Below are 14690 nucleotides of genomic sequence, written 5' to 3'. Positions count from 1 at the left end.
CTAAAATGCAAAATTCAGGGGAAATTTCTACAAGGTCCAAGTGGATATATAATAATAGAGGAACCAAACAGGGAGAGTCTTCCTCCTCTATTCCTGTAATAGCCAATGTAAAGCCTTAATAGGCCAAACTTCCCATGTGCTGGCTCCCAGAGGACAGCTGGGTGATCTTCAATGCAGTTCCCATGTCAGCAGCACCCCACTCACACTTTTGTTTGATAAGATGAACCTAACAGTGAATGCTACTAACCAATCATAAGTCAGATACCCCTATCAGCTTTGATCTTTATTTTTTATATTATCTCATACAAAACTAGACATTTTTCTAAGTGACAGAAATGAGTGTTTCTGATCCACTGAAATCATTTTTAAGAGCCAGACAGCATTCCTACCTGCTAAGGCATCCCGATAAAGTTGCACAAAATGGTTAAAGATATCCTTGGGTAAACACTTCTCATCAGGCAAACACTGCAGGAGAATGACTATCTCAGACTGTCCCACTGCATGCATTCCTTTTGTAGTGAAACACCAGCACTTCCTGTTCACATCTGCAAAATGTAAAAATATATCAGAAAAGAAAATCAAGATTTCACAAAATATGCCTAAATTTCACTACAGAAAAACCGTTCCAACATCAGTTTTACAGCATATTTGGTTATGATGTCTGTCACAGGAACAAATTAGCATCACATCCATACCAAAACCAGCTCAATAACGTGCAGTTTGCAACCAAGGAACAGCCAGAGTAGTACAACACCCAGTCAGATTTTTGAGATAAGCTCTCCAGAGCAGACTTTTAGCAGCTTCTGTGTCCAAATTCAAGGACAGGATGTAAATGGGAATAAAGGAAGTTGAGAAAAGACCAGGCTGTTTGCTGTGCACATTGTGATCCTGACAGCTAAACAAGTTTCAGAGAGCAATCTCTCTCTTGAGATGGATCACTGAATCACTGCTCTTCTGCTCTATGTGAACATTAATGACGACACAAGAATCAAAATTCATTTGTAGAAGATAGTAAGTTACTAGGAATAACATTTTTCCACTTAAATACAAGCATATAAATGTAATGTTCAAGAGATGCTTAAAGATTTATAGACAACTCAGGAAGAGCGAGCAATAGAATATTTCATCCTATCAAGTCAGAAAGGAGACACCTCACTACAAAACTGAGAATGGTGGTTCTATCAATCCAGTTTATGTTTTCAGGGGGAAAAAAAATCTTCATCAATGTTCAAAGCACTGGACAGAATCCTTATATAATTTGAATTAATGTGGTTAAGTACAAAGTTTTCATTCTGCGTACACTGGGCCTATCTCATCAAGTAAAAATGCTGCTGCTGCTACAATAACACATACAAATTTCCCCCCTATACCAAGCCTTATTAATTAAAAAAAGCATAGACTTACAATTTACAATCTTTACCATGGACAACAAATTAGCATTTAAAACAAATACAAGAGGGTCAGGGCCACCGTCCTCCAGCTGCTGCATGACAGAGATTTGAGAGGGTCTCTCTTCTACGGCATAATCTATAAGGAACAAGAGAACACACAGTGAAATCCTTCACTTACTCATAAAGTATATTAAACTCTGATAACTCTGATTCTGATGGGTTGTTTTTTGCTTTTTGATACTTATATATTATGATCTGACTGTTTTCAGTTTGAGTAACATTTACACACATCACCCCTGTGCATCCTTAAGTACGGTTTGTTTTATAAATCAGGTTTGGATTTTATTTTATTTTTTTTGTATCAGCTGGAGGAGAAAAGGGAAATCAAATGCAATTGTGCCATGGTGCCAAAGAAGACAGCAATTGTTATTTACGCCACAGCAAAGCACAGGAGCATCAGTCCTGGACTACAAGCACAACACGCAGTCTATCCCTACGTCACAGAACTCGTATTCTCAGTGCATTAGCTAATGGGAACATAACAATATATACCCATATAAAACAATGTTCTTCACAGACTGCAGACAATTTCACTTCACTGTAAAATGGATTCCAACTCAAAATTCCAAAGATGCCTGTAGTTTCTCTCTCCCATTAGACTGTTAAGACTAGTAAATTAAAATTTCTCTTCTGTGTGATTATAATCTTCTCTGTATTTAAATCAACAAAAAGCAGTTACAGAGAACTGTGTTACCTTTCTTTCTTGATAATTCTAACAGGAAAGGTAATATTTGTTTTATAATATAAAAATGATTTGGGAATGTTTTTTAATAGAAATAGAATACGGAAGGTAAAATACTGCAAAGAAAAAAATCCAGTACATGACAGTATATGAAACAAAATCAATTTAGCATACAAAACGCAATTTACATGAGGTCATCTTTATGGAAATTGAAAACCATATTGTCATTTCACTCTTCTTTGCAGAAGGAACTGAACAATCAGGTACCCACTTGAACAGCTGACACAGGATGGGACAGATTTGTTTGGAAATGAAATGCTGCTCACATTTTGGTTCTGGTAATATCCTACAGTCATGGGTCTCTTCTGGCTTAATGTTAGAAATGCACTACAGCAGCAAAATATTTAATAGGAATGCAGAAAAAAGAAATCAAAGATTAAGAAATAAATTTATCTCAGAAACATATTTTAAAGGATATCATGAATTAGACAGCAGAAAGCAGCAGTCAGCTAAACAAATATACATTCCACCTACATTTGGATGCTTCAGAATGGGGTGCCACAATTACTACAACTGTCAATGCAGGCCAAGATGGGCAATGGTGACATTGCATTCAGCACTCTGTGATGCCTCAGACAAGCAGATGCCACAAGAGAATTACAGATAAGGGAAGCATGAATATTCAGAAGGCTAATTAAAATGCATCTCTGTGCAAAATATTCCCAACAGCCCGATTAGTGAAGAAATGAACTCCAGTCCAGAAATATGGGCTAATTTTCTTTTTGCTTTGTGTTTTACTTATTATAATTTCATTGCAAAATGGGGTTCTTCTGCTTGCTAGTAGGGATCAATATTGCAAATGAGTGTCATGACATTTGGACAGAAGTACTTGCTGTGCATTTCTTCAAATGCTCTCCATATAGACAGCATCTTACTTTTAAAATAAATGTAGTAACAATTGAGTTAATTGCAACTGTTAAACATAAAAGCTTACTACCAGCTTATCCCCTCACCTCCTTTTACTCCAGTGGAGATAAGAATCGGAGGAAGCCCATCTTCAGGAATTAAATTCATTGCACTGCCAACAGGACTGCCAACCTGAGTTATACTTCCCGAGAATACAGAAGCATTATCAGTCTATAAGGAGCAAACAGTAAGAAAAGACAATTATTACAGGAGAGAATTAAGAGCTACCTAATGAGATTACCTATATCCAGGTGAAGGACTTTATGTCTGCTGCAGAAACAGAAGCACCAAGTAATCTGTCTCTTTAAAAACAGATTACAATGACAACTCTTATGTGTGAACTTTTATTAAAAAGCCTGCTCAGAGACTGCACCTCCCTCCTCCAGCACCACACATACCAATTTCCTTTGTAAAAGTACATACAAACATAGCCATGCCCATTTGAACTTGGTGAAAAGTCCCACTGCCGTTCACATGGGGCATGGCGCACTTAATATTGTTAGATCCCATCTGCATTTTCATGCATAAATCATTTTATGAGAAGTCTTACGCAAAACACTTTTCCATTCTGTGCTATGACAATTGATATAAACCCTTGCTGATAATGACTCAGCTTTTTTAAAACACACGTTACATAAATGTGCTTCATATGCAGCCTGTACAGCTCGAGCCTTGGGAAGGCACCTAGCACATAAACTCTGAGCAATCCTTTAAACACTCCATCTCATAAGATTTTAGGCCAAAATACACATTTGCTTCAGCACTCTGCAAGCACGGAATTAAGCAAGGACACTTGCTATATAACACACGAAGACAAGCTCCTGAAGTCACAGGAACTACTAACACATAGGACTAAATTAAGCCTGGTGTTTTGAATGGTTACTAGCATATTGTTTACTTACTTCTGCTGATAAAGCGTTGTTGGTTACGGGCTTTGCTGGATCGTGTGATACTGCTAAGGTTCCTGTAGAAGTTGTTCCAGCTACTGTCAGCTTTGATGCATCAGCAACCTCTCCATTGGGTAATATCCCATCTGCAAACCAAACACGTCTTTGTTCTCTTGGTTGAGCCACTAGAGAGAGAAAAAACAAAACAAAACAGTATTTAACATCTCACAGCAACTCTGACTCTCTATGGAAGCATCACATATAAACTAAACACTCATCTGCTGAGAATGGTTTACGTGTCCTTAAAAACCTTATGCCTCCAGCAAGGGCAGGAATCCCACACTGGCATTAGCTAGAAAACTCAGAGCAGATGAAGCGCAGATATTCTCAACAACTTCTTACTACAGCTAAACTGAAAGGGAAAAAGAACAGAAGTACTCTTACCTTCTGCTCCAGGATGCTTTAAAACTCCCACAGGTACCATAACAGTGGGAGGTGGAGAGCTCAGGGCGCCCGATGCCTGAGCCTGCTGCAAAGGAGGGATAGTAGAACAGTATTCAGCAGGATTGTTAGGGTTAGGACTCTGGCTTGAGGCACTCATCATGTTCTCCCAGGCTTGAGCTAAATCAAACAAAGAACAAGAAACGTGAGCAGAGGAAAGTACCTAAGACTCCCAAACACTGCATTAAGTTCTCAGCTACAGCAGCTCTGGACAGTGACACTTTACAATTTCTCTTCATTTAAAAGCTGAAGAGACCATAATTTAACAGTGAAACACACAGCATTAGGAGAAAGATCACTGATGCTATGCAATGACAGTATCAGTTTGTACAGAAATATCTTCTGAAAGCTTTAACAGTATACTTGAACTTGATGCTTAAGTTCTTCATGTCTCATTCTGCATTTCCAAATATATATTTCTATATATATTTATATTCCATATACTTATATCACATATGTATCTTCATCACACAGTATTCCATTAGACTTCAATGGACATTCCTCATTCCTACTTCAAATGTTTAATAAATCCACTGAGATGTCCTGTAGGTTATCATCTGTATATGACAAAAAAGCACCTTACACTTCTTTACATTCAAGGTCGACTATTTACAAATGAACTCACATTCTTCACTATTAAAAAAAACAACAACACCAAAAACAAACAACAAAAGAAACCCCATAAACTATCAATTTTGAAGGAATTACTCGAACCTTAATCTAACTGCCCAAACTATAATGCACCAAACTCCTATTAAAAACATCCATCACAGGGAAATATTTCCTCTGTCCAGAGACTAAGTAGACTAAACCTCCAAATTACAACTTCTTCATTTGCAAGGAAGACTTGTAGCTATGCAAGTTACCAGAAAATCCAAGTGTGTGTTTATAGCCTGTCCACATTAGTTACAAATAAATGCAACTCTCCAGCCTGGCATAAATATGACACTACCTGAATTCTCAAAGCAGCTTCTAAGTCTGAAAAAATTCACATACATCTTTGGGTTCCTTTGGCTATAGTTGTCATAAAGCCAATGTGAAGATAACAAGACTGGGGAAAAAAAAAGAGAAAAAGAAACGGAACACAAAGCCTTCTACTTCTTCCCATCAGTCTGCAAGACCAGCAGATTGAAATACTACCAATAGAAATGGTACTGACATTTGTGATGAAAGATTAATTATTTTTAACAGCAATTCTGTATGCATTTAGCAAGTGTCCTGAAAGAAGAGTTAAAAACGCACTGAAAACTTACTTCTCCAAGATCCCATAATTAGAAAATTTGTAAAAGAGCAAAAGAGCATTTTTAAAGCCTTCTCTTATCTATCAATGTGCCAACACTGCATATCTACTAACTTGCATATCTACTAACTGAAAAGTACAACAACAGTGGCACTGGAAGCTTCTTAAGTACATAGTCTGCTCATAAGAAAGTGTCAGAAAAAAACCATCACAATCCTCCCTCAACATATTACTAAAATACAAAGAAGGAACTGAGCAACCAAATGAATTAATGGTTTTTAAATTGCAACTCCTATTGCCAAATCCAAAACTGTGCAAAGATGCTTATCCTGCTGCACTGAGAGGAAAAAAAAAGTCCTTATTGGAAAACAAACTGCAAGAAGACTGGAGAGATCAGACACCATCACACAATGGGGAAAATAATCAGTAACCAAAAGCAACACCACAAAGCAAGGCAGCGGGGATAGCAACACAGAGGTAACTGGGAGGCAGCACACCTAAGTAGCTCTCTCTCAACAATAAACCAAGCGCTGGTGTCACTCTTTGCTGCCATTAATGTGTTTCCATCCTGGCAACAGGACAGAAAGGCTTTTAAAAGGAAATCATTATAACATGATCAATTTTATTATGCCTTTTTACAAGAACACTTCTGGTTTCAACTGAAATATTTTCATATTCCTCCTTACCCCAGCTGAAAACAAATCCTACTCACCACTAAAAGGAGCCGGCTGTCTCATGCCAGGTGTTATGTACTCATTCTTGTACTCTCTGAAACGTGCTATTTTCTTCATTTCAAAATGTAACACTGTCTTTGCTGGGGCTCGCTCTTAACTTCTCAATAGCACTGCCTGCATTTCCTGTCCCTTTATACATTTGGCCTATAAGTTAGTAAGGTTCCCTGGGAATCTGCTTTTGAAGAAACTGGGCACACAGCCGTGCTGCTCACTTTTAAGAGTCCTCTCTTAAGAGCATAGGAACAGATGATTCCAGAGCACCAGAAGTCAAGTGAGCAGGCAGAAGGCCATATTGGCTGAGCACAGATATTTCTCTAGTGCTTAGACGGAAAATGAAAGCATACAGTCAACAGCAAGGCAGAAGCGTGCCCTGGCAGCCAATAGGGCCAAGTGTACCCAAGTGGGGTGTAGCAGGTCCAGCAGTGCCAGCTGGGGGAGGGAAGAGACTGTCCTGCTCTGATCTGCACCATGCACCTTCACCTCCACCACTGTGTGCAGCTTTGGCCACCTTCACATCAGGACATAAAGCCATCTGAGAGCATCCAAAGCGGGGCTACGAAGATGCTCAAGGGCCTGGAAGGTAAGATGTATGGAATGGCTGAGGTCAATCCCCCAGACAGCATCCACGAACGAGTTTTGGAACTCACAGCAACCTTTCTAGTTTTTGTCTTTTATTAATCATGTTTAGTTGAGGAATTCCCACTTTCCTCAGAGATTACAAGCTGATTTCTCAAGAGCCCTTGACTTACTAAACTTACCCATACAAATACACCTGGGTTGGTTTTTTCATTGTTGTTTTTTAAGTCATCACTGCAACTCAGCACAAAGCCAACAAAGCTGTGCATTTCAGATTCTCTCTCCACTTACCATTCATTAGTACTGAGTGGCAGATAACACACACTCTGGCTTCCTTTCGATCCATGTACAGCAGTTTGCACTTCAGGCTACAGCACGCTGCACAAAATACCTGCAACCCAAAAAGGAAAAAACTGAAGTGCTGTTCAAGACTATGCAATGAATTGATACAATCAGAGAACATTGGTAAAGCTCTGACATGCAAAATAAGGAGGCAAATTATCAGTATTTTCCCAATACAGCTACAGGGATTACTATCTGCCCAGCTTCCCTTCCTACCAATCCCAGTGAAGCAGCAGTATCTGCAGCACTGAAATGCATGTTGTACTGGTACTTCATGGTGCTATTTTTTACAACACGTTTTGCACAGATGACAATGGCTTATTAAATTCCTACCACATTACAATCCCTCACTGATTTAACAACTTGAAAATGAACATCAGTCTTAAAGGCATGATTACTTTCTAGCATCAACTCTTTATAAATCCACCAGTTTTCTCTATGAGATTGCTGAGGCAGAGATTAATTCAAACAAATCATTATTTGCAGCAGGATGGTTCATCTATATCAGTAACTCTAACTATTGAATCTCTTCAGATGCATTCCTCAGACAAGACAAGTGAGTACTGATGTATGAGAAAGCATTAAGTGTCCAATGGATAAAATAACATATTTTAAAAACCTGAATGATGGTGGTACTGCAGGAAAATATTGTTTCATTTATTAAGGACAAAAAAGAAAAGAAGAAAAAGCTCATATTTACTTAATTGCAGACACTACACCACCACAACACTTCAGAGAAATCATAACTGCATTTTACACATGCTGGCTGCTAAGAGGGACCCAATTCAAAATGCTTCAAAATTACATGGTAATGAACATGTGCAGTTCATTACCAGCACATCTCACCTGAGCTGTACCCAGCAGTTTCCAAGTCCGGGGCAGGAAACAGTGCTGAGGCTTCCTCCAAGCAACCAAATTTGTTTTGGAAGCAAAACAGAAGCGTGCCTACACAAACACTTTCATGCAGGAATAAAACGCCACCTTTCCACAGATGTTAAAAAAACCTCACAAATGTACTTTTAAAACCTTTTCCTCTTTGTTAAAGGTTCTGATGATTTTTACATCAAAGTTGAAAACACGGTTTCAACTGTCAGCAAAAAGATGACAAAAGAATTTTATGTTTTTCCTATTGCAGACGATTGTTGCATCTGCCAATGGAAAATACACAAATATAAAAGGCAAAATTTATGAATGTGTTCACCTACATTCTTCAGACTCCTAGTCTTAATTCAAAACTGACTCTCAGCGTATTGCTTCTGATCATTCCCCTGGGATTGGTGTCTTCCATTCACCCTGCAATTATTCCCCTGATATTAAAAACAGAGGCAGACATCCCAGGCACCACTCAACTATTTCTACATGCCACTTTCATTTCCGAATCATACAAACAAACACATTCACCTCTACCACGCTTTGTCTTTTTCCTTCGTTGTGCTAAAGCTTCAGCTCAAAAATCTTTATTCCCATGACCAGAAACAAGAAATCGTCAAACATGAAGATTATCTTCCCAACTCTTCAATGGAGATTTAAGCATTTAATAGAAGCAGTGCAAGTGTTACTGTGATGCAGCAGTTTCTCACACCACAGGCTGTCAAACACAGCTTGCACTGCACTGGCTATCCTAAGCAGAGGGCAGAGCAAACAGCTGGGCATGTCTCAAGCCACACCAGCTAGATTCAATAGAGCTTGCCTTTCAAAGCCTTTGGTATCTCTCCTCCCAAAAACATTACACGTCTTGAATGTTGTGAAGCAATCTGCATTAAGTGCTGGGGTAGTATTTGACTCACACCAATGCAAAGCATTAATAAATGAATGCTTTCTTTATAGAAAAGAAAATGTTAAAAAGCATAAAAAGAATCTTCACAGAATTATCTACAGCATTTTTTGAATGCACATGTGCAAACCTGGCCCAGCAATATTAGCTATCACAAGCTTCTAGAAACAAGCCCTTCTGAGGATTATTCTAAGAACACTCTGAGAATATTAAATACCAATACATGTAATTTTCATCACTGAGAAATAATTTTGTCTACAGAGCAGAGAGACCTTTTATTTCATCTATTTCTTATGTATCATCCAAAGCAATGCTGGTTGTTCTTCTCAAGGTTTGTTGTGTTCCTCAAGTAGTTTAATTGGAGAAAGAAAAAAAAAAAGACACCACATATTCTGGCCTTGAACTATTAATGTTCTGCTCATTTCACATAAGGTTATTCTCAGTTTCTGCTTTCTCATTTGTGCAGTTCAGGTCATTACAGAAAAATCATTAAATATCAGCAATAAGCTTATTTAAAGCAAGCAAGCAAAAAAAGCAGAAAACACAGTTGTAAATAGAAATGCGGCTTCTAAAGTGTCCTGGCAACAACTTCTCAGCAGGCCCTAAAATCAGATTTGTTTAAAATCTATTTACATGATGATGCAATGAAGAAACTGAGTGCTATGCTTTTTGGTTACTAAATAGAGAAATGGTACATATACATGGTCTACCATGGAAGAGTAAGCCCGCTTTCTGCTAGGTTGCTTACAGAAACAAATGACTTAAGGGTCTGAGCTTTCCAGATACATTTGCCTTCTTTGAAGTTCTTTGTTCAAGTTATTCTGCCTCCCTGCACTCTTCTGGTAGCTAAAGATCATGCCCATTGCATGCAGGGATCTTCTGATCAACTTCAGGAAAATGTTGGTTGTCTTCATTCCAAAATTTCTCACCCCGTATCCATCCATCAAAACACAGAAAACTTGACTATATATTTTTTTCAGGAACAAAGATATGTTCTTTACAAGAGAAGATGTGATATGAAAAAAATAAGACAGTACAGAAAGCTTAAAAGGACAGAATTGAACAGACGTGAAACACCAACAGTGCCAGTGATACTGAACTTCCAATCCCCATCAACATTTCTATGCCTTTGATGGAATTAATGATGCAGTAATTCATGCAAACTAGTTTCCTGCACTTCCCCACTTCATATCGGTTCTACGTGAATTCAGTGCTTGTTGCTGACTGCAATCAACTAACACACTGCTCATACAGGATTATTCTCATAGCTATGAATACAAATAGTTATTCCTCATTAGAAGCATAAAGAGATTAGACATCAGAAACGTCTATTTTTCCATCACAAATCAAACACAGCTTTTCAGGAAGAAGATGTCACAGTTAAGTACAACCAGCTGCTTAGGAAGCTCTGTTTTGATTTTTACACTGTACAAGCACTGAAAGCATGCTTTGAACTTACTCAAAGATTACGAACTCACCTTCCCACAAGCTCTGCAATGATGCCTTCTTTTCGTGAATGTAAATCTCGCCTCACATTTCATGCAGTTCGGTGCTTGAGAATCTGGAACCCAAACTGGAGCCACCTCACCCAAAGTAGTAAAAGGCTTTCTGGCTGGAGCTCCAAACTGACCAGCTCTGAGATCATTATCTGGACTATCTGGGGCTACTGCAAGGCACGGACTACTAGAGATTCCAGATTCATACTCTTCCAAGTGTTCTCCATTAGTATCAGTAACAGGGGCATTTAATGATGCTTCACCAGGAAACACATCTGCTGTCAAGTTATCCCCTAATTGTGTCTTAACAAAGATGTTTTTGTTTTTACTATTACCTCCACAGTTTGGGGGAACAAGATCATTTTGCAAGTGGTCCGATAATGGCTTTGGAATCTGCAATTTAAGATTTGTAGGTTGTTTTGGTCTTGCTCCACCAAAAGGAACACTGACAGATTGCAGGTTAGTCACTGGTTTTGGTGAAGTTTGCCCCTGCAGGGATGGCACCTGACTACAGAGATTATGTATATAGTTCTTCTTTACGTGGTCATCAGCACTGTTTAAAATAAGTCCACTCCCTTCTATGGTTTCATTTCCTCTCTGTTCATAAACATTTGCATAACATTCTGACTTGCTCTCCTCTATCTCCTTTTCCTCAGTCACCGAGTCTTCCTTGGAGGGTAAAGTCTTTGGAACATGAGGAACAACTGGGTTCTGCATTCCATAGGAATCACAACCATTAGACAGAGAGCTTGCTGTTGAGGTACCTGTCCCATCAGAGAGACTGGACCCTTCAAGCTTGTCTGTACCAGTCCCTTTTAGGTCTATGCCTGCCTCCACCTTCCCATCTCCACCTTCTTTGCTACTACTACACGCCTCATCAGGCTGCTTTGTCTGCAGAAGTCTTTCATTCTCTTCCACAGTTGGCTTATTATTAATCTCATTCAATCTAGTCAATTCCCAATTAGTCATCTCCTGAGATTCAGGGTAACACTCTTCCATATTGCGCACTTCCGATGTGCTAAGATTTTTATCACATTCAATGAATTCATTTTCAATGGCACTACCATCCTCAGAGGTAAAATGTTCTGCAACACATTCCGTGTAGTTGCCACTTCCAGCCACATTAGATGGACAAGTTTCTTCAAGCCCAGATAGCCTAGAACATATTTGTTGGGTTGTATCTTCTCCTAAGCTTCCATTACTTGAACCAGAAGAAGAGTTTTTAACTTCTAGATCAGTTCTCTGTGGAATGGCTTTACTACTAAAATTTTCAACTGATACACAATTTTCTTGCATTTTAATGATACCATCAACAGGTCTCTTACAGAGAGTCACTGTATTAATCCCTGCAGCTGTAGCTTCTGAAAGCCATGAATCTTTACTCATATCAAAATCATCCTTTAAGCAAGAGGAGGGGCAAGCAACGGTCAAGGTTTCAGATGAAGCATTAAACAAATTACTTCTAGAGTCATCTTCGGTACAAAGCCAATTCACTTGCTTTTCCGTATCTGTATCTTTTTCCATGGATCCATTTACAGTAACACTAAACTCATCACTCTGTTGGTTTTCATTATCCAGTGTAAAGCTAATAGTGTCCTTTAGGGACTGACTGTTGTAATTTTTACAGTCCAGCAAGTCACCACTTTGCAGTGCTCTTCTGTCACAGTTATGCATAACCGCCACAACTAGCACATTTTTCTCCTCTGGCAAGCAAGTTATACTTCCACACTTCTTTTCTCCAGATTCCACAGTGTTACACTGATCATCCCGATTACTATTTCTTTTAATTAACTGATCGTCTGCTGCTGCCTGATCATCAATCCACATGACTGGAGTCTCTGGGCTTAGGCTAAAATCCTTTCCATTAGCACAGTGATCCTCTCCTCCTGTTGCTGTAGTCACCGAATGAGACAAGGAGAAAGACTTTAATCTTTGCTGACATTCATTAGGAGTTGTAGCTTCATTCACATCGGCCACAGTCGGGTTACTTGACAGACGACACGAAGGTGGATCTAGAATCTGATTCCACTTTGCACCCAATAGCGTAGGTGAAACAGTGGCATCTGAAAAAATTGTTTACACAATTTAACTCTGTTGTATTAGAACGCCCCAAACATAAACAAAAAGATGTTCAAACATCAGTAGAATTGCAAAATTAGTATCCTTGATCAACCATCAGCATCTTTGATCAACCATTAATTGCCTTGTTGCAAGATGTTTCTGGAACTTAAGAATTTCAGATGTAGCCAATTAGTATCAGGTTGAATCCAAGCACAGATACAAGGCAGAGAACTGCTTGAGAGCGGGCCAGTACCAGCCACTAGCAGCCTTCCAGTACCTAAAGGGAGCCTACAGGAAAGGCACAGAGAGAATTCGTACACAAGGGCATGTAGCATGAGGGGAAATGGCTTTAAACTGCAAGTGGGTAGATTTAGACTGGATATTAGGAGGACATTGTTTTCTGTGAAGATGGTGATACAATGGCACAGGTTGCCCAGGGAGGCTGTGGACACCTCCTCCCCAGAGGCCTTCAAGGCCAGGCTGGATGGGGCTTCAAGCAGCTTGGGCTAAGTGGGAGCTGTTCCTGCCTATAGCAGGGGGTTGGAACAAGGTGACCTTCAAGGACCCTTCCAACCCAAACCATTCTACGATTCTATTATGAATTAGGATAATCAATTTTAAAAGTATCCATTAATATATTTTACATAGTTTGAAATGCCTAGAAAGACTCTCATACCCATTAAATGTTTAGCCTCTTTGACAGTACAGAAATAGCAATTAGAAAAGCAAAACCTTAATACTTCAAATATGATAGCTCTCATTGTATAATTTATGTGACCTAATGAAACATTTCTAAGCTTGAGTCTCACAAAACTACAAAAGCCACTTAGAATAAAGACATTTGGTCTCATTTGTTTAAAATGAATCATAAAAACCATTATCTACTGAGATGAGGCTCCACACAGCCTTTCCTTAAAATGTTTATTGAAGGCTTTCAATCAAACGAGAAAAGAACACATTTTTAAACAAATGAGCAAGGTGAATGGAAGATGAAGAAAATGCTATTAGCAAGTACTGAAGATACTCCATATCAAATCAATAGATTTATTTTCCAAAATTTGAGATACATTTTTAACTCAAAAAAGCCAAAATTCTATCATAGACCACTCCCTGTCCACAGGTCTTCCCTGCAGTACATCACACATCTATGATCATGTTCAAAACTACTCACCTTCGTTTTGCTCAAATTCATCTAAAACCTTATCGAGGTTATATGCCTCTGCTTGGAAATAGTTCTCCATTTGTCAGGGAATGACCACCAGATTCTTGTCTGAACCTGACAAACAAACAAAGTACAATCAAGCACCTACGTTTCAGTTCCTCTGTTTTAAGTGTCAAAGATGACACCTATACATCAAACTTTAAATACATTACACTCATAAAGCAAAAGTATATAAGTTATTTATGCTTAATTCAGATTATCAACCTCCCCAAACTTGCTTTAGATTTTAGTATTATCTCCAAGTTTATGGAAGTATTTTTTTTAAAGTTAACATATAAGCAAAATCTTGATTTTTTTATAGCATTTACAAACATTTGCAGAAGAATATGTTTTTTAAAATCTTGCTACACACAAAGTAGAAGTGTTGATGTAAACCAGGTGTCTGCAGAAACAGCATCTGAAGAATGCAGGTTCACTTTTACATGCTGGCTGTTAGAGGAACAGAAAATATCCTCATCAGATGAATTAAAAATAGTAACCAAACCGGGCTTGCAAATTGTGTCAGTTCAAAGCAGAATGTATTCCACTCCACAGAACTTATAAAATGCTGTGTGTGTGTCCATGCGTTTTGTTCAGTACGTTTCCCAGTTAATGACAGGTCTTTTTGAGAGGCCAAAATAAAGGGATTTTCTTTCCAGGACTTGGGAGCACAATATACACAAGAAGCACATCAAATTGATTTCTGCAATTTAGAAATCTATGTTTAGAAGAGTCTCTTCACGGTAATATGATAAAAACGAGAATCATGCAGTTCTTCC

General features: G+C 38.6%; 1 protein-coding gene across 2 annotated transcripts in view; it reads right to left on the bottom strand.

Moving 5' to 3' along the window:
* Positions 1–14690, bottom strand: part of ZFYVE9 (zinc finger FYVE-type containing 9) — a 49077-nt gene that overhangs the window by 16523 nt on the left and 17864 nt on the right. For both annotated transcript variants that reach the window (XM_015870564.2, XM_015870563.2), the window contains exons 3-10: positions 13882–13986; positions 10632–12712; positions 7329–7428; positions 4431–4607; positions 4002–4171; positions 3147–3270; positions 1405–1527; positions 390–545 (exon numbers count right to left, since the gene is read on the bottom strand). In XM_015870564.2, coding sequence (XP_015726050.1) covers positions 390–545; positions 1405–1527; positions 3147–3270; positions 4002–4171; positions 4431–4607; positions 7329–7428; positions 10632–12712; positions 13882–13951 — 3001 coding nt within the window. In that variant the 5' untranslated portion in view covers positions 13952–13986. The remainder of the gene's footprint in view (positions 1–389; positions 546–1404; positions 1528–3146; positions 3271–4001; positions 4172–4430; positions 4608–7328; positions 7429–10631; positions 12713–13881; positions 13987–14690) is intronic.

This window comes from Coturnix japonica, chromosome 8, assembly GCF_001577835.2.
Source record: "Coturnix japonica isolate 7356 chromosome 8, Coturnix japonica 2.1, whole genome shotgun sequence".
NCBI lineage: Eukaryota > Metazoa > Chordata > Aves > Galliformes > Phasianidae > Coturnix > Coturnix japonica.
The sequence above is the reverse complement of the archived record's forward strand: the minus strand, read 5'-3'. Positions and strand labels throughout refer to the sequence as shown.